Source organism: Peromyscus leucopus, chromosome 18 (genome assembly GCF_004664715.2).
Source record: "Peromyscus leucopus breed LL Stock chromosome 18, UCI_PerLeu_2.1, whole genome shotgun sequence".
In the NCBI taxonomy this organism is placed as follows: domain Eukaryota; kingdom Metazoa; phylum Chordata; class Mammalia; order Rodentia; family Cricetidae; genus Peromyscus; species Peromyscus leucopus.
In genome coordinates this window covers 1,998,512-2,024,192 of record NC_051078.1, presented here as the reverse complement: position 1 = coordinate 2,024,192, position 25,681 = coordinate 1,998,512, and the positions used below count along the sequence as shown (strand labels likewise).

The following is a 25,681-nucleotide window of genomic DNA, read 5'->3' as shown; positions in this document are numbered from 1 at the left end:
GCGGAGGGCACCGCGGGTGGAGCCGAGGAGCCCGCGCGCCCGGCAGCGGCGGCGGAGGCGGCGGCGGAGCTCGGGTCGGGCGGAGGAGCCCGGGCGGCCCGGCTCGCCCCGGCGCGGGGCGGAGGGAGCCGAGGCCTGGGCCAGCCTGCGCAGAGAGCGCCCTGAGCCCCGGCCCAGGCTCACCGCCAGGGAGCGCTGCGGGCTCCCGCTCGCCCGCCCCCCGGTAGGCGGGGCCGCCCTCTCCCCGCAGCCGCCGCCGCCGCCGCCGCCGCCGCCGCAGCCGCCGCCTGGGCCGCCCCGTGTCCCCCGGTGGAGCCGCCGCCGCTGCCGCTGCCGCTGCCTCCGCCGCCGCCGCCGCAGCTGCGAGCTCGATGCGGACGGAGCCTGGGCCGGGCCATGGGGATCCTCAGCATCACGGACCAGGTCAGCCCTCCTGCCTTGCCCTTCCCCACGTCCTCCCTTCCAGGGCCCCGGCGCCGCCGCCACGCGAGCCCGGGGATGTGCGGCCTAGGCTGGGCCCCGAGCCCGGGGTTCCCCGCGGCTCCCGCCGCGCCCCACGCCCTGCTCCCCTCGGCGGAGCGGGTGTCCTTGGGGGCCTGGCGGCCGGCGGAGGCACCGCAGGAACCCGCTGCAGCCGGGACCCCCGTAGCCGAGCCCCTCCAGCGACGCCCCCCTCCAGCCCGGGTGCTCCCCCACCCCCCGGTTCCGCTCTGGCTCGGGCCCGCTCCCTGAAAGCTGGTTCTCCCTGCAGCCGCCCCTGGTCCAGGCCATCTTTAGCCGAGATGTGGAGGAAGTGCGTTCCCTCCTCTCGCAGAAGGAGAACATCAATGTGCTGGTGAGTTGGGAGCAGGGAGCAGGGCGAGCCGGAATCCGGGCTCCGGTGTTCGGGACCCCTCCCCACAAGCCGGGGCGGCTCCGTTTCTCCTCTGCCCTGGTGAAACTGCAGCGCTTTCTGCTCAGGAAGGAGAAGCCTGCTCCGCATTTAAGGCTGGTCAGGCATGGAGCACCGGCCAGCGGGTTCTGGGGGACACCCAGAAAAAAAAAACCGATGTTCCCTGCTCAGCCATCGGGGTCTGCAGCGCCCCCACCCCTCCGGGAAGAAGGAGTAGGTTTCTCCATCGGTGGCCCTGACTCCACCCTCCCGGGATGCTGGCTTTTGAATCCCCGCACTGGGATTTAAGTCCCTGCAGAACCTGGAGGAAGGGATGGTAGGGGGAGGGCTGGGAGTTCTCACACTTGAACCGGCAGCGTCCAGGGTGATTTCTCTCCGCAGCTGCTTTCTCTTTCTGCCTTTCCAGGACCAAGAGAGGCGAACCCCACTGCATGCTGCTGCCTACGTAGGCGATGTCCCCATCCTCCAGTTGCTACTGATGTCAGGTGAAAGTGGGGAGCTGGAAGGTGTGGCACCCAGGGAGGGGAGAAGTCTCTTCATACCCGCGGATTGATCGCTGGTGCTTGGCCCGGGAATGGCTTTCTGTCCATTCCGGTTCCCCACTGCGATGACCGGTTTCCCTTCCCCCACCCACCCTCCCCCACCCCTCAAATCCCAACGAAATAGGAAATTGTGTCCACACACAGGTGCTAATGTTAACGCTAAGGACACACTGTGGCTGACCCCTCTTCATCGAGCCGCGGCCTCCCGAAACGAGGTACGGACCCCACCTCAATTCCCCTTTCCAGAAAGGATGGGTGGCAGTGAAGGGTTAGAGAAACTCAGCTCTCTGCCCTGCGGACCATCCTGCCCCACACAGGGAGGAGACCAGACTTTGGCCCCTCCTTCCTGCCCCTAGAACTGGCTGGCTGGTAGGGGGGGGGGCGAGTGCCGCCAGCTGACGTGACGTCAGGGAGAGCTTAGCGCTGGGCTGGCAGACTGCGGGGCTCTGCTGCCAGGCCTGAGTGAGTGAGTCATCCCTCCCCGGGGGGCCACTTTCAGTCTGGTCCCCCTCTGGGCACCGAGGTGTCTCTCGTGGTGATGGGGTGCGGAATAGTGATTTGTTGTATCCTTGCCCCTCAAGCAACCAACTGTCTGAGGGGCCAGACTCCTTTGTGGAGTCCCGCAACCTCGAGGAGAGGGAACAGACCTTTTCTTGGATCCTTCATCACTTCCTAGGTGGGGGGGGTGGAGCTTGAGGCCAGGTAGAATGATGTGTGGAGTGTTTAAGAGGGGCATTTCAGCCTGGGTTTTGGAGAGGGCCCAGTGTGTGTGTTTGTTGGGGTAATAGATAGGATTTCGGTGCCTATGGAAGGAGGAAGGGGTGGGGTAAGGGGGGGTGTGTTTTGACCATTAATGTGATAGGAGCATTTGCTTTTCCTGGCAGTAGGCTTGGACTGTATGGGTTTACCTAGGGCGGATGTACATGGAGTGAAGATTTGTCAAGAGCTAGGTTGGAGGGTGCTAGGTGCTAGGTGTCTTGAGGAAGAGAGCTCTGTTTCCCTCAGCAAAGACGTGTGAGCTCTCCTGGGGTCAGGCGTGAAGAGGTGGGCTGCCGCGCTGGGAAGATAGGCCATGCGCACCGTGCCAGCCCCTCCGGCTGCCTCTCATTTTACTTCCTGTCCTCTCGTCCCTTGCTCCTCCACAGAAGGTGCTGGGGCTGCTGCTGGCACACTCGGCTGACGTGAACGCCCGGGACAAGCTGTGGCAGACGCCGCTGCACGTGGCTGCTGCCAACCGGGCCACCAAGTGCGCCGAGGCTCTGGCACCCCTGTTGAGCAGCCTCAACGTGGCAGACAGGAGTGGTCGCAGTGCCCTGCACCACGCAGTACACAGTGGGCATCTTGAGGTGAGGACCGGTCCCGTCTAGGCACGATCTCCCCTTCCCTTCCCACTGAGCGTTGCATGCTTCCAGGCTTCCTGGGGCAGGAATAGCTCAGACGGTAAAAATGTGGGTTCGAGCACCCCATGAATGATTGTATTAGAGTGAGGATTTGGGGGGTTTGTTTTGTCTGTTTTTTTTTATTTATTTATTTATTTATTTATTTATTTATTTATTTATTTTTTAGCTTTTTCGAGACAGGGTTTCTCTGTGTAGTTTTGGTGCCTGTCCTGGATCTCATTCTGTAGTGGGGGCGGGGGGGTTTAGTTTGGTTTGGGTTTTCGAGACAAGGTTTCTCCGTGCAGCCCTGGCTATCCTGGAACTCGCCAGGCTGGCCTCGAACTCACAGAGATCCGCCTGGCTCTGCCTCCCGAGTGCTGGGATTAAAGGCGTGCGCCACCACCGCCCGGTGCGTTTTGTCTGTTTCTGAGACAGGGTCTCACTGTGTATGCTTGGCTGGCCTGGAACTGGCTGTGTAGATGAGACCAGACTTGAACTTGGAACTCACCTACGTCTACCTGCCTCTGCCTTCCGAGTGCCCAGCTCACACTGAGCTTGTGTTGAACCGCTGTTGCACACACTTAGTAAGGCTGTGTCACCGAGCTGCACTCTCAGTGCATAGGTGGAAATCCTTTTGCTTTCTAGTGTTGTCGATGGTAGGCAAGTGATGAAGTGCTCAACGGTGTCTACACCCCACGTTTTACTTTTTTTTTTTGAGACAGCCTTGAACTTATAATAGTCTTCCTGCCCAAGTACTAGTTATTGTGGCTGTGTGCCACAATACTTACCCTAAAATTTGACTTGGACTTCAGGAGGACCTTTTGAGATTCTATGGAGATTTTTTTTTGGGGGGCGGGGGGTTAGTTTGGTTTGGGTTTTCGAGACAAGGTTTCTCCGTGCAGCCCTGGCTGTCCTGGAACTCACTCTGTAGACCAGGCTGGCCTCAAACTCAGAGATCCGCCTGGCCCTGTGCCTTTCGAGTGCTGGGATTAAAGGTGTGCATCACCACTGCCTGGCAGAAATGTTTTTATAACTGTGTCTTTTTTATGAAGAGGAAGTCCATGTTGTTCAACACGTTTCGTTTCCAGAGACTCCTAAGAGTCTGAGATCCAGCAGAGCACCTGAAGAGATCCTTCGTTTCCTTTATCCACTGGTGTCTTTGGTGCCTGATCCCATTGTTCCTGCTGATCCTCCAGATTGTTCTGCTCTAGAACAGAGGCACCCCCCCCCCCCCCCCGCACTGCAAACATGAATTGAAAAGATCCCAGGCTGCCTCCTCCTCTTGAGGAGATCAGCGGCCTCTGCCCTCGGGTAGGTTGAGGACAGGAACCTGTCTCTGTGTCTTCTGTATCCTCCTGTAGACGGTGAACCTGCTCCTCAACAAGGGAGCCAGCCTGAACGTCTGCGATAAAAAGGAGCGGCAGCCACTGCACTGGGCAGCGTTTCTAGGTGAGAGACGCCGTAGGAAAAGAAGGGATTTGACTGTTAGGATTCCCAGGGCAGGGATCGGGAGTTGCGCTGTTTGGAGGGAAGAGGAGGAGCTTGGGGCCTTGGGTTCACCCTAGGCCTGCTTTTTTTTTTCCCCCTCCGTTTCTTCTCAGGGCATTTGGAGGTCCTGAAACTGCTGGTGGCCCGTGGAGCAGACCTCGGCTGCAAAGACCGGAAGGGCTATGGGCTGCTGCACACAGCTGCGGCCAGCGGCCAGATTGAAGTGGTGAAGTACTTGCTCCGGATGGGGGCTGAGGTCAGAGCAGTAAACGCTGTCTCTCGGGGCTTAGGACAGGAGTCGGAGGTCAGGATCTGTCACAGAGGTGGGGAGTGCCGGGGCTGTTGGTGTGGTGTCTGAAGGCTGGAAGGGTTTGGATGAAAAACCCGAAGGGGCTGACACAGTAGGATTTCTAGGACTCGAGCTAATCGGTTGCCTCCGACTCTGTGTAAACTGATAATCCATACCCTCACCCCTGGAAATCCAGATCGACGAGCCCAACGCCTTTGGAAACACAGCTTTGCACATCGCTTGCTACCTGGGTCAGGACGCCGTGGCCATTGAACTGGTGAACGCAGGGGCCAACGTCAACCAGCCGAACGACAAGGGCTTCACGCCGCTGCACGTGGCAGCCGTCTCCACCAATGGCGCGCTCTGCCTGGAGCTGTTGGTCAATAACGGGGCTGATGTCAACTACCAGGTACCTGAGAGGATGAGGTCGTAGGAGTAGCAAATAGCTCTGAGGCTCCAACCACGTCCAAGTAGTTCTCTTGGGGATCTGGGAGAGCTGCCCACTGGTCTTCTGGGGCGATTAGGTCTTATCAGGGACTTGACAGTGTGGTTGGGTAAACATGTAACATCTCCATCCTGGCTGATGTGTTCTTGAAAGAAGGAACGGGGCAGTCTCTCTGCTTTACATTGAATAAGAACCACTGTGTCTCCACAGAGTAAAGAAGGAAAAAGCCCTCTGCACATGGCTGCCATCCATGGCCGCTTCACACGTTCCCAGATCCTCATTCAGAATGGTATGGACTCAGACTTTGTGCTCTCTTCCTCCAGGGACTCACTCTTAGAATCCCCCTCCTTCCTCCCACCCCATATTCCACTCAGATATTTGGGACTCTACTTTTTTCCAGTCTAAGCCTTAAAAAAAAAAAAAAAAAAAAAAAAAAAACAGTGCATGGAGAATGCTTGGTTCAGTCCAACCTATACTAAATAGCCCTTGAGTGATCCCGGACCGGGATAAGTGGACCGAAGCCTGAGGCTGCCCGGGATGTGTGTGTCTCTTGTCTCAGGTAGCGAGATTGATTGTGCTGACAAGTTTGGGAACACACCACTACATGTAGCCGCTCGCTACGGACACGAGCTGCTCATCAGCACTCTTATGACCAATGGCGCGGATACCGCCCGGTGAGTCAGGGCCCTGGAGCCACTGCTGGGCCACCTCAGGTCTGTGTAGTACTGTCCACATCAAATGCAGGCGTCCGAAGATGCTTGTCATAGGGAAGTTTGGGAACTCTTACCCTGACTCCTAGGGCGGCGGCGGCGGCGGCGGGCCACAGAAAGGAACCCTGTAACTGGTCCTTGCTTGGCTCCAGGGTTGAGTCCCTCCACCTCTTCCCAGGCGCGGTATCCACGACATGTTCCCCCTGCACTTAGCTGTTCTCTTTGGATTCTCTGACTGTTGCCGGAAGCTGCTTTCCTCGGGTATGTGCTGCTGACTGACTGGCTGGGTGATGGGCAGGAAGGTGCTCGGGGCTCCTGGGTGCGATCTCTGGCTGGTGTGCTCCTGCAGGCCAGCTGTACAGCATCGTGTCTTCACTCAGCAACGAGCATGTGCTTTCCGCTGGGTTTGACATCAACACACCCGACAGCCTCGGCCGCACCTGCCTCCATGCTGCTGCTTCCGGAGGGTGCGTCCTCCGTCTCCAGGCCTGGGGAGCTGGGCAGGGTGTGGGTCCCACTGTCTGCCTGGCTCTTTCCCTCGAACAGTGAAAGTAGTCACGATAGAGAGCCTCGGGCTCCTCCCTCTCGGCCTCTCCCTGGGTTGGTGGCCACGCTTCACGCCTCTCACTCTTAGGCCTGGTCTTCCTTTTAGGAACGTTGAATGTCTTAATTTGCTGTTGAGCAGTGGAGCTGACCTGAGGAGGAGAGACAAATTTGGAAGGCAAGTTGATGTGCGGGGTGCACAGAGCTAGGGTCTGCTTAGAGAGAGAATGGAGGACAGAGGAGGCAAGCTTGGGCGAGGAGAGTGTTGCCGTGTGCCTTTTCCTGCACATCTGGCGGTGTTTATGTCCCCCCCAGTCTTTCAGTCTCTGTGGTACTGTGCTCTCCAGGACCCCACTGCACTATGCAGCTGCCAACGGTAGCTACCAGTGCGCAGTGACCCTGGTGACCGCCGGGGCGGGCGTCAACGAGGCTGACTGCAAAGGCTGCTCTCCTCTGCACTACGCTGCTGCTTCTGACACCTACCGGAGGTGAGGCTCCTCCCTGGGCTCTTCCCAGCCCTTCGCATCCCCGATCCCCCCTAACCTTTTTCCCTCTGTTACGCCAGAGCGGAACCCCACACTGCTTCCAGCCATGATGCTGAAGAGGATGAGCTGCTGAAGGAGTCCCGCAGGAAGGAGGCCTTCTTGTGAGTATTAGAGATACGGGACGTGCCTTCCCCACGGTGCCACCCTGGCCCTTTTATCCTCCCACCCACTATGAATCTCCACTGCTGTGGCCACCACTGCCTTGTCAGCCAGCAGCCTGGGTATGTAGAGCACCCTGTGTGTAGAGAAAGTCAAACACGAGATCTAGCTCCTCTCCTCAAGGAGCAGGGGCTTCTTAAAAAGCCGGGGAAACTACCTACAGGAGACTGCTTAACTGAACGTTCCCTCTTCACGGTCCAGGTGTCGTTCTAGGTGCTGAGGTGATAGGGATTGATCCTGGAATGACCTTCGTTCATTCCGGGCCGGCGTATACCACTGAACCACCTCCTAGCTGGTACTGAAGGATAAAAGATGAATTAAGTTGGGCCTGGTGGGGTCCCTGTTTCTTCCCAGCACTCAGGAGGCAGAGTTTGGGGCCAGTCTGGTCTGTGTAGTGAGTTTCAGCTCAGCCAGGACTGTACAGCCAGACCTTCTCTCTCAAAAACAAAACAAAACAGATGAATTTACTCCAGGGCTTTCTTGGTGGAGGGCAGATTTTGCTGCTGGAGTACAACATTAAAACATTGCCTAACATCAAAACAACCTGACAACCAAAAATGTCTTCAGGAATTTTTGCCTGGAGGGCAAAATTGTCCTTAATTGAAAACCATTGACATAAATGAATGGGAGAAATTGTATTTCTACAAACTTTATTTAAAAGTCTGAAAAAAGGGCTGGAGAGATGACTCAGAGGTTAAGAGCACTGACTGTTCTTCCAGAGGACCTGAGTTCAATTCCCAGCAACCACATGGTGGCTCACAACCATCTGTAGTGAGATCTGGTGCCCTCTTCTGGTGTGCAGGCATACATGCAGGCAGAACACTGTATACACAATAAATAAATAAATAAATCTTAAAAAAACAAAACAAAACAAAACTCTGAAACAGCCAGGCCTGGTGATTTAATTCCACCACTTAAAAGGCAGAAGCAGAAGGATTATGTCTGAGTACCAGGACAGCTCGGACTACATAGTGAGTCCCTGTCTCAAAAACAAAAAATTATGAAACAACATCTGGGTGTGGTTTCTGGTGGCACAGGTCTATAATTCCAAGCCCTTGGGAAGTGAGGAGGTTCAGGGACATAGAGTTTTAGGCCAGCCTGAGCTACATGAAACCCTTTTCAAAAAAAAGGCAGTTAGTTACATGTTGATTCATGGCTGTAGTCTCTAGCACTTGGGAATTTGTTGTGAGTTCCAGTATACCTCATGCTTTGTGAGATTCTATCACAAAAAGCAAAAAAATCCCACCTAAAAATAAAGTTAAAAAACGCCTACCAGGAGCAGCATGGGAGGATGTAGAGAGTTCTAGGCCTGCCTGGACTGCATAGCAAGATCCCGTCTCAACAACAAGGGGAATGTTTTCCTTTTAAAACCCAATCAACAGGCTTTCCAGGTAGCTCAGTGGGTAGGGACAGGCAGGGAGAGAGACCCTGGGCCTGGCTTAAGCATTTGAAACCTCAAAACCCACCCCCAGCGATGCACTTCCTCCAGGAAGGCCACACGGGACGCTTGCTGGTGAGCTTGATGGGTTGAGTTTGATCCCTGGGACCTGTGTGGTGGGAACAGAGACAGGACCGCTGAAAGTTGTCCTCTGACTTCTGTGACACACACACAATTTAAAAACAACACTGAAGTCATCTGTGGAGAAAATAGGTGAAAGAACCATCATACTTACTAACGTAAAAGGTTGGTAATGGGAGACAGTATGAGATATGTGGAAACTCTTGTCCTCATGACTTTTCTGTAAATCTTAGACTTCAGAAATGTATTTTAAAAATAGCTGGTCATTGTGGCACACACCTTTGATTCTAGTATTTGGGAGGCAGAGGCAGATCTCTTGAGTTTGAGAACAGCCTGGTCTACATAGTGAGTACCAGAGCTACACAGAGAGAGACCTCAGGTAACAAAACAAAATAAAATAAAACAAAACAAAAAAACAAAAAACCCCGGGCTGGAGAGATGGCTTAGAGGTTAAGAGCACTGACTGCTCTTCCAGAGGTCCTGAGTTCAATTCCCAGCAACCACATGGTGGCTCACAGCCATCTGTAACGAGATCTGATGCCCTCTTCTAGCCTGCAGTCATACATGCTGTATACATAATAAATAAATAATAAATCTTTAAAAAAAAAGATTTATTTATTTATTATGTATACAGAAGAGGGTGTCAGATCTCATTACAGATGATGGTTGTGAGCCACCATGTGGTTGCTGGGAATTGAACTCAGGACCTCTGGAAGAGCAGTCAGTGCTCTTAACCTCTGAGCCATCTCTCCAGCCCTAAATAAATAAATCTTTAAAAACAAACAAACAAAAAACCAAAAATACACATTGAAGGACCCAGCTATGTAACTTTTGAAAGGTACCTTATCCCCTCTGCTTAAATTTTCTCCACTCTAGTAGTAGGGATCGAAATATAGCTCTGAGAATAATTATGGTAGTTAAATGGATGTAGGTGAGCTGCCTACCACACAGTATTTGATACATAGTAAATGCTACATGTCAACTGCGAAGGGGGGGGGGTTGTGTGTGTACGGAGAACAAACGGGGAGGGTGAGGAAGGCCCGAGAGCAGAGTCTGCAGTGAGCGGACTTCTTCAGCCACGTGGGGAGGAGCAGGACCGCTAGTCAAGGCTCGGTGTGCTTGGAGGCAGGGCTAAGATCCTCACCTGCCAGAAGGCTGGGAGTCGAGCGAATGCCCGTGTTTCCTGGAAGAGGATCCAGAGGACGGTGTTGGAGCTGCAGGCCCAGGTGTAGCCGGGACTAGGGTTGAAGAATGGATGGTGAGGCAGGACTTAGTCTACATAGAACAGAAGGTGTCCCACGGGCTCCCTGCCCTGTCCCCTGCCCCTCCCAGGGCGGCACCCTCGCTGGGCTGGGCCTATCCCTGCCTCACAGTCTATCCCTGCTTCCCAGCTGTCTGGAGTTCTTATTGGATAATGGTGCAGATCCCTCCCTGCGGGACAGGCAGGGCTACACAGCCGTGCACTATGCAGCCGCCTACGGCAACAGACAGAACCTCGAACTGGTATGTGTGGACACCTGGCCTGGGGGAGGGGGCGGGGACAGGGCTGTAGTCTGGCTTCGGGTTTGTGAGGGTTGAATTGGGAGCTGAGGGGATTTCTGAGAGTGCGGCAGGGCCCACGTCTGGGAGATCCTAGAGCCTCAGCCTGTGCTTCCTGTTCATTGCAGCTCTTAGAAATGTCCTTTAACTGCCTGGAGGATGTGGAGAGCACTGTTCCAGTCAGCCCTCTGCACTTAGCTGTGAGTCCCAGGCCTTCCTTTTGTCTTGTTCTGACCTGACTGTTCACGGGCGTGCAGCACTGTGACCCTGTCCTTACATCTGCTTCCTTGTAAGAGAATAACATTTTTATTTAGTATGATTGTATGTATGTGTGCTGATGGTGTGTGTGTATGGACGTGTGTGTACCGTGGTGTGTGTGTATGGATATGTGTGTACCATGGTGTGTGTGTATGGACGTGTGTGTACCATGGTGTGTGTGTATGGACATGTGTGTACCGTGGTGTGTGTACCGTGGTGTGTGTGTATGGACATGTGTGTACCGTGGTGTGTGTACCGTGGTGTGTGTGTATGGACGTGTGTGTACTGTGGTGTGCGTATCGTGGTCTGCGTGAAGATCTAGGACCGCTCTGTGGAGCTGCCTTTCCTTCCACCTGTATTTGGGCTTCAGGGATGGAGCTCAGGGCCTCAGGCTTGTACAGGATGTCCACTGAGCCGTCCTGCCAGCCCTGAGTCTGCATTCTCCCTGGCAGGCAGGTTGTCTAGAAAGATCCCACGGGGCCTGTGGTACTTGGAGCTTCCTCTCGAGTCCCAGCAGCAGAGCAGGCAGAGGAAGTCCTTAGCTGTGTCTGTTGGTTGCCCGCAGGCCTACAATGGTCACTGTGAAGCCCTGAAGACACTGGCCGAGACGCTGGTGAATCTGGACGTCAGGGACCACAAGGGCCGGACCGCGCTCTTCCTGGCCACTGAGCGAGGCTCTACCGAGTGTGTGGAGGTGCTTACAGCCCATGGTGCCTCTGCCCTCATCAAGGAGCGTAAACGCAAGTGGACACCCCTGCATGCTGCTGGTCAGTGGCCCCCTTCAAGCTACTGCTCGATCCCCTTGAACAGCTGGGCTGGGAGTGGGTTAGGGCCGAGGAGGACGGAGACTCCAAGTCTTGATCGTAGCTTCCTGCCTGAAGCTTCCTCCCTGCCCTGGGCCTTGTCCTGACCGGGCTCCCTTGTCTTCCAGCTGCCTCTGGCCACACTGATTCCCTGCACTTGCTGATTGACAGTGGGGAGCGAGCCGACATCACAGACGTCATGGACGCCTACGGACAGTGAGTGCGGGCCAGACCCTCACCTTTCTCCGCCTCTCGGTCCTCTCCAAACAGAAGTGACGATCCTCATCTTTCTCCTGCCTGCTCTGCAGAACCCCACTGATGCTGGCCATTATGAATGGTCACGTGGACTGTGTACATCTGCTGCTAGAGAAAGGATCCACGGCCGATGCTGCTGACCTTCGGGGCCGCACCGCCCTCCACCGTGGGGTGAGTGAGCTGCTGGAATAAGGTTGCTCACGGGCAGGCCTTGGGGCCGGGAGCAACGGACCCCCCAGCAGCAGGGCACCCGAGTGTCAGTAAGTTGGATAGGATTCTGCTCCTGAGCCTTACTGGGCCTGTGTTCGTGCTGAGATGAGTGCTTCCCGTCCCTTCCTGGTGACGTTGATTTCTCGTGATACTCAGCCCTTTGCCCGTGGCATCCAAGCTCTGCTCACCACCCATACCTGTTGCCACCCTATCAGGGTTCGTTTCTTTCTTCTTTTTTAATAGACAGGACCTCGCTATAGAGTCCTGGCAGGCTCTGAACTCACTGTGTAGGCCAAGCTGGCCTTGAACTCAGAGAGATCTGCCTGCCTGTGGTTTCCAAGTGCTGGGATTAAAGGCGTGCTCGGCAGATCTTTTTATTTTGAGGGTTCTCGCTGTATCACCCAGGCTGGTCCTCCACTCTTGGGTTCAAGTGATCCTCCAGCCTCGACTTCCTGAGGAGCCGAGACTACAGGGTGTGCCTGGCTTTCAGAACCACAAGGTTCTTTGACCCCTCGGTCTCCTCACTCTCTAGTTGGTCTTTTCTTCTGAGAGCTTCAGGATACTCGGGCCATTCTGCCTGTCAGGAAAGTAGCTGCTGATCCCCACACTAGCATTACTGTAGAGCTGAGGGTGGATTCCTGGAAGTAGTTCCTGCTCCTGGGCAGGCCCCCAGCCACTCGCCACCGGAGAGAGTGGCTTCTCACCCCCTTCTCCTGTGTGCCCTGCAGGCAGTGACTGGCTGCGAGGACTGCCTGGCTGCCCTGCTGGACCACGACGCGTTTGTGCTGTGCCGAGACTTTAAGGGCCGCACGCCGATCCACCTGGCCTCGGCCTGTGGCCACACGGCAGTGCTGCGGACCCTGCTGCAGGCCGCTCTTTCCACAGACCCCCTGGACGCCGGCGTGGACTACAGCGGATACTCGCCCATGCACTGGGCCTGCTACACTGGTACTGGGGCCTTTGGCAGGCGCAGGGGGGGGGTGTGGTCGGAGGAAGGGGTCTGGAAGTAGATTGGAGAGCCAGAGCCAGGCCAGGCCGGATGGAGGACTTGGCTGTTCCTCACCCTCTCCTTGCTTCCTTCCTCCTGCCAGGACATGAAGATTGTCTGGAGTTGTTACTTGAACACAGTCCGTTCTCGTACTTGGAGGGAAACCCCTTCACCCCTTTGCACTGTGCAGTGTGAGTACCCGCTGCGCCGCCTCCCGGGACACGCGCGCACACACACACACACACACACACACACACACACACACAGACACACACACACACACACACACACACACACACACACACACACACACAGACACACACACACACACAGACACACACACACACACACAGACACACACACACACACACACACACAGACACACACACACACACACACACACACAGACACACACACACACACACACACAGACACACACACACAGACACACACACACACACACACACAGACACACACACACACACACACACACACAGACACACACACACACACACACACACACACACACACACACACACACACACACACACACACAGACACACACACACACACACACAGACACACACACACACAGACACACACACACACACACACAGACACACACACACAGACACACACAGACACACACACACACAGACACACACACAGACACACACACCCTGGCCGCTGCTGACGACGACCCCTCCTCCCCCACTCCAGAATTAATAACCAGGACAGCACCACGGAGATGCTGCTGGGAGCTCTGGGTGCCAAGATTGTGAACAGCCGAGACGCCAAAGGACGGTGAGTGACCAGTGTCCCCGGCTTTGGTCTCTGCCCCATAGAGGAGTGTCCCATTTCACCCCCCTCTGCTGTCCCCCCCCCAGGACCCCCCTTCACGCCGCTGCCTTCGCGGACAATGTCTCTGGGCTCCGGATGCTGTTGCAGCATCAAGCTGAAGTGAACGCCACTGACCACACTGGCCGCACCGCGCTCATGACGGCAGCCGAGAACGGGCAGACCGCCGCTGTGGGTGCGTAGCGGCTACCACGGCAGGGAGCCCCTGGCTGCTAACGGGGTGGGCCAGCCCATCCCGCAGGGCATAGGGGGGTCGGGGGTTCATAATGCGGAGGACGTCTCTGAGTGTCCCACCTTCTGTGACGGGGATACCGAGTCCATGTAGACAGGAGGATGAGTGGGTGGCTGCTGCCCTGGAGGAAGGCATCAGTCTGTCCTGTTTGCTTTGTAGAGTTTCTGCTGTATCGAGGGAAGGCAGACCTGACCGTGCTGGACGAGAACAAGAACACTGCCCTGCACTTGGCTTGTAGCAAGGTACCGGCCACCTAGAGTTGGCTCGGGAAGGGGTGGCTCTTGGTCGTGGGATGGACGACAGCGGAAACCAGGGCTCCTCCCTGCTCCTGCCCTATTGCCTGTTAGTGTTTTACTCCACAAGTGTCCTCTTCCTCTTCCTCTTCCTCTTCCTCTTCCTCTTCCTCTTCCTCTTCCTCAGGGCCATGAGAAATGTGCCCTCATGATCCTGGCAGAAACCCAAGACCTTGGCCTTATCAACGCTACCAACAGTGCGCTGCAGATGTGAGTGTGCCCGGGGATGGGGCTCCCGGCTGGGGGAGAAAGCCACCCATGCTCCAGGGGCTCTCCGGAGCTCACAGTACCTGTTCAGTAGCCTTGGCACCCACCTTGAGGTGGCAGCGCAGCCTGGCATCCTGCTCAGTGTCCCTTCTCTGTGTTCTTTCTTCTAAGGCCACTCCACATTGCTGCCCGGAATGGTCTAGCTTCTGTGGTGCAGGCCCTGCTGAGTCGTGGGGCCACAGTGCTGGCTGTGGATGAAGAAGGTGGGTGCGGTCCGGAGCCCCCCGCCTCTCCTGGGTTTGGGGTCAGGGACATTCTTCAGGAGGTGACTTCTTAACCTTGCTATAAATGAGATTTTCTCCCCAGGGGACCTCTTGAGAGCAGAGACCCAATACCAGTGTTCTAAGTCTCCCAGGGGGTCTGATGGAACTAGGTGGGTCTGGCAGGGTCAGGAAGACCTCCCCCACACCCCAGTCTGCCGTCCCATGTGCGGCCCTTTACCCTGCAGTCAGAATTTGCCTTGTGCTCCCCTGGGCCCGTGCCGCCTGGATTTCTGACGACAGTGGGTGCCTGCCCCCATGGTACCCCTCACAGCCCAGAGAGCTCAGGCCTGGGGGGAGTGGGGCCTGGGGTACCGGACCCTGAGCCTCCGGTCTCCCCTCTGGCCCACAGGTCACACCCCAGCACTGGCCTGCGCTCCCAACAAAGATGTGGCAGACTGCCTGGCCTTGATCCTTTCCACCATGAAGCCTTTCCCGCCCAAGGACGCCGTCAGCCCTTTCAGCTTCAGCCTGCTCAAGAACTGCGGCATCGCGGCCGCCAAGACGGTGGGTGGCTGTGGCGCCCTGCCTCACGGGACCTCCTGTCCCTACAGCCAGGAGCGGCACGGCGCCATTGGGTTAGATGGCTGCTACTCTGAGTAGCCCCTCCGGTGTCCCCTCCCTGCCGGTGGCTTGATACCTTATTCTATTTATTTAGAAGAAAAATCTAAACATTTAGGGCACTTTAAAGGAGAACACGACTGGGTCTGGGCAGGGGGGCACTGGGGGGCCGCTGCTCACCCCTTTGCCACACCATCCTGGCCTGGCAGAGGCCTGGGACCCACAGGGAGCACCCCAGGCTCTTGGTACCCCCAGGGCAACCCCTTCTGCCAAGTGTCCCAAGATGATTACTAAATGCCTGGCTCCCCCTTGACTCCATCTCTCAGTCCCCCCCCGTTTGCTGCCAGCTCCCCAACTCTTCCTCTGACTCTCCTCTGTGTCCCGCCTCCTCTCGCCCCTGCTGCCAGGCAGACCCCCCTCTTCCATACCCATCACTGCCTCCCCGCTTGGCCCTCCACCCCTGCAGCAGTGAGAAGCCTTAATTTCTGGTACTGTGTGAGCACTCTGGGGGTGTCCCCTCCCTCTTCAGGGGCAGCTAGAGGATGAGGGGGAGGGTATTCAGCACTGGGGCCTCGAGCTCCCCCATATCCTATCATCCCTGAAATTCAAATGCAGACACTTGAAGCAGCAACTACTGAACCTGGCCCTTCCCCGCGCTCTCCCCCCTGGCTCCTCGTGTGCAAACCAAGGGCTGCTCCTGCCCCCACAGCCTGCTCCTGCCCCCACTCCAGCCTGGCCCCCACCACGCACTTTAACCTTGCTTCTTTCTTTTAACTCTTCCCGGGAGGGGGCCCTGTCGCCGTTCCCTCCTCGGCCCTCTTCTCCCCGAACTCCGAGGCTTGTCATGAATTTTTAAGTGAGCATTTTATTCTTTAGGGGAAGAAACAAATTAATATCCTGCCCATTTCAGAACTACAGCCCTAGTATGTCCTCTGTGTTTCAGGCATGTGTTTGCATGTGAGTGGAGGTAGGGACCATGTTCTTCCTCCTGTGTCCCCCAGCCCCAGAGTTTCTTCATGTCCCCGTCCGTCCGTCTGTCTCCGCCTTCTGTCATGTCTGAGAGTACCCCCACTGCCCCAGTCACTCCTGATATGAAGCCAAAGATGGTGGGGAGGGCAGGACCAGTACAGGGACCGCCTGTTAGGGATCCAGGCCTTCCTCCAGCGAGGGGGGGGAGTGCTGGTCAAGGGCGCAGCCGATGGACACTGAGGCTCAGTCCCTGCCTTCCCAGCGTGGGGAGAGGGTTGAGTAGGCGCTGCACTGATAAGATTCCTGGAATGTACCTGAGAAGCCAAACTGGGCTGGAGTGAGAAGGGACAGTGTTCTCTTTAATGTAGCATTGCATCTGGCCTGGTCCCTTCAGATGCCCTGTCCATCCATCTCCTTGGTGAGCCTCTGCACAGTTGGACCCAATCCCGTGACCCAGCCTCCCCTCCTCACACGCAATACCTCAGCCAGGGGCCGAGACACAGAACTTGAACAGAGGTCCTGCCCCCGCCCACAGCATCCTTGCCCAGTTTGGCTGCCGTCAGTATTGCCCCTGAGAACTGAGAACTGGACGGGCTTCGTTTACACAGCACAGGGGTCTCCCAGGGGTCCCTCCACCCCACCCCACCCCAAGCTTGCTCTACTCACACTCTTATCAGTTTTCAGTTGTGTCCCTGGAATGTCTTGCCACCCTTGCCGAAGGTGAGCTGAGGGGGGAGAGGCCGTCCCAGGGAGCCCTTCCTCTCCACAGACACCCTGCACCATACCTCACGCCGGTTCCCAGAAGCCTGGGGCGTTTGACTTTCCTTTCTGTGGTCCCCGTTTATCTGTGTCTTGCTGCCCTACCCCCGGATCCTAAACCATTTCAAGGCTTCCACATGACCATTATTGGTGAGAAGGATTGTGCAGCTTTTAGTTTTATTTTTGTTTTCAAAGCCAAAGGGCCTTGCAGTGCCCCTCTTGCCCACCCCCTCCATGCCCTCCCTCCCTTCCCTGTACGACAATCAATGTGACCTCTCTTAAGGGCTGCCGCCCCCGCCCCCACCCTGCTGGTTCTGCATCGCTTGCCCCTAACTTCAGTTCTCTCTCCTAGAATCTTCCCGTCTCACCCTCTCATCTTGGTGCTGGGAATTAGGTGGTGGGGGCATGGGGAGCAGGAAGTGGTTCCCCGGGGTGACTTGGGGTATCAGTCGTGTTCTCCTTTATCAATGCTTGATGATATCAGAAGGGATCTGACTGAGCGTTTGTCAGGGGCCCCGTTGTTTGCTTTGCTAGATGAGATTTCTGGTGGCTGTCTGTCCCCTGCTCTCCTGGGCACATGTCAGCAGTGCTGGGGTGTGACGGGGCCTCTGTCCCTCCTCATGTGGCTGTGAGGAGGCCTGGAGGGCGGGCAGCCTCCTCTCCTTATGCCAAAGGAAATCCCGCACCCCACCCTGGGCTCCCCAGCCCTAGTGTTTTGAAGCATTTTGACCATTTCATGGCCACTGCATATTTATTTTAATGTTAAGATTTTTTTTAACCTCTTTGACTTAAACGGGTGTGGAGAAGTAAAACAGGCAGAATGCCCCCCAATCTTAGGGGGTTGAGTGGGGGAGGACCATCTCCTTCCCTCCCCTGGTCCTCGCCCCTCCCTCTCCCCACCTCAGCTCTAAAGCACTTGCTTCACGTAATAAGCACTTTTGTGAAAAGGCCTATTTTAAGTAAGGACCCCGGGAACAGCCCTGGGTCCCAGCAAAGGAGACCGAGCGAGGGCTACGTAGGAGACGGGGACAGACGTGCGTCGGAGGCGACATGAGAAGAGCCAGTTTTTAGTTTCTGACTTTAGGGGGATGTTTCTGATTGGGCGTGGCTTTTGTAGAGTTGTGTACCATCCTTCGGAAAACAAACGGCACAACTGTGGTCCCAGGACGGACCGACAGACCCAGGTCACTGCCACTGTCCAGCTGAGACCCTGAGACTGGTGGGTCACCTCCCCCCCATGGCCCCTGAGCCATAGGACTGCTGAGAACCACTGAATGTACAGCCCAGGTTGGGGTGGGGAGCAGCCCCTGGGGGAGGGGGCGTCTCCTTCTGTTTGGTGCTGTGGGGGGTGGAGGTAGGAGACAGGGACCGCCACCCCGTGTAGACGTGTGTTCCTCGGGGTGGCGGCGGGGCTGAGGAGGGCCGCCTCCCTCTAACCCAGCCATGGTCCTCTTCCTTCCTCACCCTATCCGTTCTGACTGTAAGTCCAGCTCACCTTTGCCTTCAATATGTAACCAAAGGAAAACTCAATACTGTTTCCGCCGCTGTCTGCCCACCCAAGCACCTTCCTCCCCCCGGGATCAGAGGGGAGAAGAGGCTGGGGGTGGGGGGGTGGGGCCTGAGTGAATGGTTCTACAACTGTACCCCCAAACCCTCTCTATGGTCTTGGAAGGGGTCCCGAGAGGTGGGGTGGGCCAGGCTGGCAGGCCGGGAGTACGCACACTGTGTATCTTATGCACATGAGCGTTTCTGTGTTGAAATGACTCCAGTAACTGCTCCAACGGGGAGCCCCTTCCTCCTCCCACCCCACCGCCGTTTCTCACCCTCCCCACCCCCAGTGCTCATTCCCTGCCCCCCCCCCCACCGCAAAGGAAAATAGCCTTACAGACCCTAGCCCGGAAGCCCTGCTCCTGGGGCAGCCAGTGTGGCCATCCCTCCTGCCAAGTCTGAACCCTACCTTCCGGGGGAGGGGCAGGGGGCAAAGCAGCCTCCCCCCTCTGTGTGGCTCCAACCCCTGGGCCTTCACCCAGCTTGGGCAGGACAGAGTGAGGAGTCTTCAAGGACCAAGCCCAGTGGTCGGGGAAGAGGGAGGTAGAGAAGGAAGGGCCTGACTTGGGGACCCCTCCTCCCACCCAACCCTGTAGAGAAGCGACCAAATTCCCAGAGATGGGAGGGAGTTGGGGTGGGGAGGGTCTGCTCTTTGAATTACTTGAAGGTACTGACTCCGAGGCTGCTGTTGCCCACGTGGGTGTGAGGGGACACTGTCACTGCATTTGGGAGGACAGAGGATGGTGGGTGGCGAGTGGATCCGCCCTGGGCCCCCCGTCCCCCCACTCTGGGCCCCCGTCCCCCCACTCTGGGCCCCCGTCCCCCCACTCTGGGCCCCCCCCAGTTGCACTAAAGTAGCTGTTGTGCCAGTCGACCCGTGCCAGGGTGGGGTCTCTGCTTCCAGTCCTTCCTGCCGCCTCTGCGCCCATCCTGGACAATCTTGTTCACTCTATTCCTGGATAGCTCAGCTTTGTGTGTGTGTATGTGCGTGTGCGTGTGTGCGCGTGTGTGTTTCGGGGTGGGTGGGTTTGGCTGGAGTGGGTCTGGCAGGGATTTGGGAAGGGTTAGGAGAAAGACAGAGGATGGAATCTCCTACCCCCTTCCCCAACTCCAAGCCACAGGAGCCCGGGAGGGAGGGTGCCTACTCTTGCTGCTGCCGTGTGTCTTGCAGATGTGCCAAAATGGGGTGGGGGGGGAGGGTGCCTGGCAGGGCAGCCCCAGGGTGGCTCTCTCAAAGCAATACAGTTCCCCTGCTGGGGAACAGCAGGACAGGGGAGAGGGTTGGGTGGGGACCTGGGGTTCCCCATGTACAGCTGTGTATATTCAGGGGTGTTCTCTGTCTGGTACCCACTGTGGGCATCTATGTGTGTGTGAACCTCCCTTTCCCCATGCCCTGCATGACCCTGTGATGCTGCAGACACCACCATCCTGTGTGCAGGTGTGTTGGGGAGCACGGAGGGGCGTGTTCCATGTCCTGCTGCACCCTCCACCCTGTGACCCATGTACTCGGTTGTAGGAAGTAAAGAGAACTGAGCACAATTCACTGGATTCTAGTTGAATCTTTCTCTAAGCAATTCCCCATCCCTGCCCTTCTCCCTGTCCTGGATCCACCTGTGGTGCTAGTGTTGGGGTCGGGGTGTGCAGTGCTGGCGGGCAGCAATAAAGCCCAGACACCTGCACCCCAGGGTGCTGAGGGCAGCAGAGATAAATGGAGACCTTGGTGCATCTGCCCCTCCCCTCCCGCTCCTCCTTGGGCTAAAGCACAATGCTATCTGTCCCTGAAGACTGATGCACCCCGCATCCTCCAGGCCCCCACTCTTGTCCTCCCCCACCTGCTTTGAGCCCCCCCCCCCACACCCTGGTTTTCTATGCTGTTTTGGTGCAAGTACAACTGTCGTAGTCATGGCTTTGGGATGGGTTCTGTTTATTAAAATCCTGTTGCTCCTACTGGCCCTGTGTCCCGCCTCCGTTCCTGTGGTTGGGGGGAAGGAAGGGCAACCTGGATCCTTTGCCACTGGCCCCATCAGCCATCAGGAACCACGGGCAGTAGCTGTTCCTCCAGCAGGGCGATAGTAAACATGAGGCTGCCGCCCAGCAGCAGCCCCAGCCCCTGCAGGAGCACATGGAGCCCAGGCAGGGGCTCGGGAGGACGGAGCAGGGCTGGTAGCTGGAAGGGAAGAGACTGTCAGGACAGACAGGAGCTCACTGTCTCCGCCCTGCTAGCCTGCAACATGCTGCAGACCAAGCTGACCTCGAACTTGCTGCCTCCTGAGTGAGGAGGGGATTAAAGGTGTATGCCACCAAGCCTGCCCCATCCTGCCCCCCGCCCCCACGTTTGGATGTTTTTTTCTGGTGGGGCCATGAGCCAGTCCTCTCCAGACCTAGAGGTGGAGGTAGATGGACTGGCACTGCCCTCTCCTCCACACCCACCTGCCCACTGTCCTTGAATTGTCTGTTCTATCCCACACCTCACCATATCCACGAGCGCCACGTAGAGGAAGACCCCAGCCGTGACTCCAAACACCCAGGGAGTGAGGGGGACAGGGCCCAGGCTGAGCCCCACCCCGAGGGCCGCACCCCCCAGGCCCAGGCCTCCAGACACGAGGCTGAGCAGGAGCAGCCTCCGGAAGGACAGCCCCGCCTGAAGCAGCATTGCGAAGTCACCTGTCGGGGGGACATGGGACAGGACGTGAGCCGGAGCTGCCCCTCACTCTGGGTCTCCTTTCTGGAGCCCAGCTACCCACTTGTGCCGTTCCTACCCAGTTCGTGGGGCAGCTCGTGGCAGAAGACGGCGAGGGTGGTGCTGAGGCCGCTGGAGAAGCCGTCGGAGAAGGCAGCGCCTGAGAGCATCAGAATGAAAGGGCGCTCTTGAGAGTCGGGAGCTGCTCTCCGGGCTCCCTCCGCCTCTCCCCCACCTTCCCGGTCGGTTGCTCTCGGGTCCCTGCTGGTTCCGAGCCCTGCCTCCCACCTCGGCAACCCCCCGGGGCCTCAAACCTAATGCGAGCCCATCAGTGAGGTTGTGCAGGCCGTCTCCCAGGAGGACCATCCATGCGATACTGCTACCACCCTGGTGCGCATGACCGTGGCCTCGGTGCCCAGGAGGGACTGGAGCTGGCGGGGACGGGCTGTTCTCCCTCTGGTCCTGAACCTCTGGCTCTGCGGTAAGAAGGACCAGGACAGATGCTGGTAACTGCACGCGGGAGCTACAGGCGGGCACAGGCGGGCGGCGTGCTCATTGTCTCCTCCAGTCACCTGAAGCCGCCTGTAGGGGTCGAAGGACCATCCCACCGCCATCCTCTGGGTCAGGGTTTGGTTCTCCACGATCCCTTTTGTTCCTGCAGCATCTCTGAAATGGGAGGGCATCCCTCCTGGTGGAGGAGGCAGCAGGGCCAGGGGCTGAGGGGAGAGCGGGCCAGCGGCTGGGAAAGTGAACACCTGGAGAATGTTTCCTGACCCCCACCCTTTGCCAGGCCGGCATCTCCCTCTGTTTAATGTTGATATGAGCGGCGGAAAAGCAGCCATTTGGCCAGAAGTCCTGGGTCCATGCCAAGAGGCCCAAACCCACTCAGGAGCAGACAAGTCCCGCGCAGTTGGCCAAGCCGCCGAGGTCCGGAAGCACACGCTGCCTGGCCCTCGCCTCCTGGCTTGGCTAGGACTCGGTTTGGGTAGAAGGGGAAGGAAGGGCGCCACTCACTGGCCCGAGTCCTCTGTGCTGCACAGGTCTCAGCATGTTCTCCAGCACGAAGAGCAGGAAGAGGCCACCGAGCACCGACAGCCCCGGACCCAGGTCCTCCTCTGGTTGCTCACCAGGTCCTCTGTGGTGCCCTCCTCGTGCCTGTCAGAAAGTAGATCAGGGCAGACCCTGGAAACCCCTATACCCAACAGCATCCCCTTCTCCCAGGGAAGGGGCAGCAAGCTTTTACTCATACATCCCAATAGAAGGCAGTTATGGCTGAAGCCAGGGGTGAGGGGTTATCGGGAGGCGGGAGCTGAAAGAAAGGGCCATGGGTCCTGTGGCTAGGGACACGTGGATCCATGGAGGCTAGCTGCCAGGGGGTCAGGGTGTGAGGATGGAGTTTCGCATACATGTGGCAGCAGGTGCAGCAAGGCATCCCCACAGAGAGTGCCCACGGCCAGGGCCCCCAGGAAGGCCAGCACGGGCCGCAATAGACGAGGTCCCAGGAGCTTCAGCAGGAGCAGGGAGAGGGGAGCAGGGAGGCTCAGCAGCAGGACCGCCAGGGCGCTATGAAACAGGGCTGGGGAGGAAGAATGGGGGCTAGTGTCAGGCCAGGGCTGGCCCGGAGGCGCAAGGTGGGCAGGTGCGGGGTGCTGCCCACCCTTCTCGTTCACTGACCAGACAGGAGGTCTCCTGGAGGTGCTGGAGCTGGGGTTTTGATGCAAACACGGCTGTCGATCTGGTAAAGCAAGGCTGGGCAGAGCAGAGCAAACTGACGAGGGGTCAGAGGAGCCACAGGGTTCAGGCCGAAATTGGCCAGCAGCTGGGAGCCGTTCAGACACTGGGATTGAGGAGAGGACCGTGTATTAGGGAGTCACAGTCAGCTACAGCCCAGATCTTGACATATGTTCTTCAATAGAGTCCCAGTGCTCTGTCAGGACCCCCTTGGCTCACACTGGCACATGCATTAGAGATGGGGGCGGGTGAGGGAACTTAATAATTAATGTATGTTAATCACTGGTAAGTATTCAACCCAATGTAAGTATTCAACATAAATTTCTCAATTTTTTTTGTTTTGTTTTTCGAGATAGGGTTTCTCTGTGTAGCTTTGGAGCCTGTCCTGGAACTCACGCTGTAGCCCAGGCTGGTCTCGAACTCACAGAGAGCCCCTCCCGAGTGCCGGGACTAAAGGCGTGCGCCACCACCGCCCTGCCGGAGTGCTTCTTTTGATGGGGCATTCCAACTGGTCAGAGTCTGGCAGTTTTGTCTGCCTTCTTGTGTATGTGGAACAAGGAAAAAATTGACTGTTTTTCTAGATAGACACAGCCGTCATCTCCAGGACACCTCTCCACAGAACCATCCTACCCTGAGATACTTCTCTGGAGTGTGTGTTTGCTAAGTGTGGCCCTTGAATTTGGTCAGCCTGCACTAAAGTCAAAGGAGATATCTCTCACTATTAGAATAACGTGTCCTAATACTGAGTAACCATTCAATTACCGACTCTTCAAATACTTCAGGCCACCTGGTCCCATGGCTCCTCTCTAGCGACCATCAGACTTACATCTTCATTCAGATGGTCAGCCAATGAATGGTCCAGCAGCAGAAGCCTGTGGAAGAGGTCTAGGCCCGAGGGCCCTGGCTCGCTGGGCAGGTCAGGGGTCTTGGATTCCTCCAGGTCACCCCAGCCTGAAGGACCCAGAGGCACTCCTGTCCAGACACCCACACTCAGCTCTGGTTCCTGCAGCCTAGATTAGATGGATTAAGAGTCAGACTCAAGTTCCCAGGCACCCACCCTGGGAGCTTTTATGAAGGAGGCACAGCCACAGGGAAGTCTCAGAGCTGCCATTGTAGGATCGCTGTGGGTCTGGGGGAGACGCCAGGAGGGCTCCAGAAGGTCAGCCTGGAGCCATGCATGTCAGGAGCAGGGACTTGAAGGCCCTAAGGGTCTGGAGGGGAGACCTTTAAGGTTGCTGAGCAGCTGCGGGGTGGAGGAGTTATAATTCTGGGGATTCACTTCAGGGAGCTAGCGTAGCACTAGACAGAGCAGGCCCTGAGTGGAGCTGGGAGATGCGCCTTTGGGGCTCGGGAGAGAGATTAATACCTGTGTGTGAAGTTGTCGCCACTTGGGGCTGCAGCCCGCCCGGTAGGGGGCTCATGGTGTCCCAGGCGAAGCCCCTGAACTCGACCCAGCCCCAGGCTGTGGAGAAGCCGAGCCAGACCTCCCGCGGTCAGTGTTCCGTTCTCTCCGTACAGGCCAAACAGCTGGGCCAGGTAGTGGTTCTGTTCCTGCTCAGCTGGGCCCAGGCTGGGGACTGAGCCTCCCACCCAGCCCAAGACCACCCCCATGCACAGGCCAGCCAACAGATGGTGGGCTGGGGTCCCCATCCCTGGGGTATGGGTTCGAGGCTCTGGTTCTGGATCCTATTTCCCTTGGAACATCCTGAGGATTGTGTCCTAGAACAAGGAGGGGGGGGTGTCAGGGTCAGGTCGGGGTTCCTGTTCTTCAGTTCAGGGCTGGGGAGAAGGGTCACAGGCACTTGATGGGGCTTCATCTGAAGAGCAGCCTCTGCAGATCCCTCTGTCCCCGTCCCCCCACCTCTGCCTTCTGCAGCAGCCTCCTGACCCAGAGTTCTCCCTACATCTGGTCCAGAGTCGGCTGACATCTCAGGTCCCCCAGACCCCCCTCTCACTTCGCCCCTCCTCTCCATTCCTCTGCAATGTGCAGGGCCTCACCCCTACTGGCAATGTGAGAGCTGTCACCGCAGGGCCCTGGAAGGCCTCACTGTGGAGATGCCGGAGTCAGGAGGTCAGCCTTCAGGTGCAATGGAAGCCACGTTTCATACAGGGCTGAAATGGATAGGTTCCCCCTTCCCAGGTGCTTTGGGGCGGAGTCAGGGGTGGGGCAAGTGTGGGAAGGTTCATATAGGAGTTAATGGTTCACTGGTCTCTGGGATGGGGGGGTCAAAAGTCAGTCTTTACTGGGCCCTGACTGGGGAGGGGCCACCCCCTGCCCTGAGGAAGCCACATGGTTAAGAACTCGGGTTCTCAGTTTTTTCCTCTTAAATATTTTATAACCCGTTCAGTACCGCCCGAGCCTTCTGAATATACCCCCTCCCCACGTACCTTACATCTGGTACCGAGCTTCCTTTGTTTTCAGCCCCATCCCCACATTCCCTGGAAAGTTGAACCAAGGTGTCCCTAAACTGGGGGGCAGGCGGAGAGGCAGATGAGTAGCAATCCCAGATGCATTCCGGGGAGAAACTGTTCTTAGCAATTCCCCACCCTGGGAAGCCTAAGAGGGCAATTCCCGACTCCAGCAAGCATTAACTGTCAGCACTCACTCTGTGATCAAAGAACAAGAAAGGGGAAGCCCTGCGGAGGAAAAGCAGCCAGAACAGGGCTCCCCTCTGACATCTGACCTGGCTTAAGATCAGGGGATCAAAGTCTGATCAGAGTGATTGGTCCAGGGGGTTGGGGCTGGCATTACCTGACAGCAGAGCTGCAGACAGAGGACACCCAGAGGAAGGGGCACCCAGCCTTCTGCGGCAGGCAAGGCTGGACAAGGGTCACCTGCAGGGAGCGGGGGAGGGGGAGGGACACCACCTTAAAGGGGCAGGCTTGCTTTGCCGAGGCCTCCTTGACGGGGACTACACTCCCTAAGTGCACGCCTGCTAACCGCTTTTCCTATGAAAAA

General features: G+C 57.2%; 2 protein-coding genes across 5 annotated transcripts; one reads left to right on the top strand and one right to left on the bottom strand.

Moving 5' to 3' along the window:
* Positions 1-292: 292 nt before the first annotated feature.
* Positions 293-20,258, top strand: Ankrd52 (ankyrin repeat domain 52). The gene is made up of 28 exons (XM_028855515.2): positions 293-423; positions 752-835; positions 1,299-1,377; positions 1,579-1,649; positions 2,580-2,780; positions 4,175-4,262; positions 4,415-4,557; positions 4,787-4,999; positions 5,246-5,324; positions 5,595-5,709; positions 5,924-6,006; positions 6,095-6,212; positions 6,398-6,466; positions 6,636-6,776; positions 6,854-6,934; positions 9,903-10,014; positions 10,179-10,250; positions 10,874-11,075; positions 11,240-11,327; positions 11,420-11,537; positions 12,305-12,524; positions 12,668-12,755; positions 13,285-13,368; positions 13,452-13,597; positions 13,814-13,896; positions 14,075-14,157; positions 14,326-14,417; positions 14,827-20,258. The coding sequence occupies exons 1-28, from the start codon at positions 397-399 to the stop codon at positions 15,075-15,077; spliced, it is 3,231 nt and encodes a 1,076-aa protein (XP_028711348.1). The 5' UTR covers positions 293-396; the 3' UTR covers positions 15,078-20,258.
* Positions 20,215-25,591, bottom strand: Slc39a5 (solute carrier family 39 member 5). Of its 4 annotated transcripts, none has more exons than XM_037196666.1 (13): positions 25,329-25,591; positions 25,111-25,190; positions 24,721-24,799; positions 24,089-24,441; positions 23,549-23,732; positions 22,666-22,828; positions 22,398-22,567; positions 22,006-22,146; positions 21,564-21,657; positions 21,306-21,467; positions 21,071-21,151; positions 20,785-20,975; positions 20,215-20,478 (listed from the first exon to the last, which is right to left on the bottom strand). In XM_037196666.1, exons 4-13 carry the CDS (start codon positions 24,370-24,372, stop codon positions 20,335-20,337), a joined length of 1,614 nt encoding a protein of 537 aa, XP_037052561.1. In that variant the 5' UTR covers positions 24,373-24,441; positions 24,721-24,799; positions 25,111-25,190; positions 25,329-25,591; the 3' UTR covers positions 20,215-20,334. The 4 variants fall into 4 exon arrangements, with proteins under 4 accessions (XP_037052561.1, XP_028711350.1, XP_037052560.1 ...); XM_028855517.2 differs by having other exon boundaries at positions 24,721-24,834; positions 25,475-25,591; XM_037196665.1 differs by having other exon boundaries at positions 25,475-25,591.
* Between the last annotated feature and the right edge of the window lie 90 nt (positions 25,592-25,681).

Coding starts and splice junctions, on each gene's coding strand:
- Ankrd52 (XM_028855515.2), top strand. CDS start 397: ATGGGGATCCTCAGCATCACGGACCAG. Junction 13,897..14,074: donor TGCACTTGGCTTGTAGCAAG/GTACCGGCCACC, acceptor CCTCTTCCTCAG/GGCCATGAGAAATGTGCCCT. Junction 14,158..14,325: donor ACCAACAGTGCGCTGCAGAT/GTGAGTGTGCCC, acceptor CTTTCTTCTAAG/GCCACTCCACATTGCTGCCC.
- Slc39a5 (XM_037196666.1), bottom strand. CDS start 24,372: ATGGGGACCCCAGCCCACCATCTGTTGGCTGGCCTGTGCATGGGGGTG. Junction 22,147..22,397: donor TGCTGCACCTGCTGCCACAT/GTATGCGAAACT, acceptor ACTTTCTGACAG/GCACGAGGAGGGCACCACAG. Junction 20,976..21,070: donor CGAGCTGCCCCACGAACTGG/GTAGGAACGGCA, acceptor TCCCCCCGACAG/GTGACTTCGCAATGCTGCTT.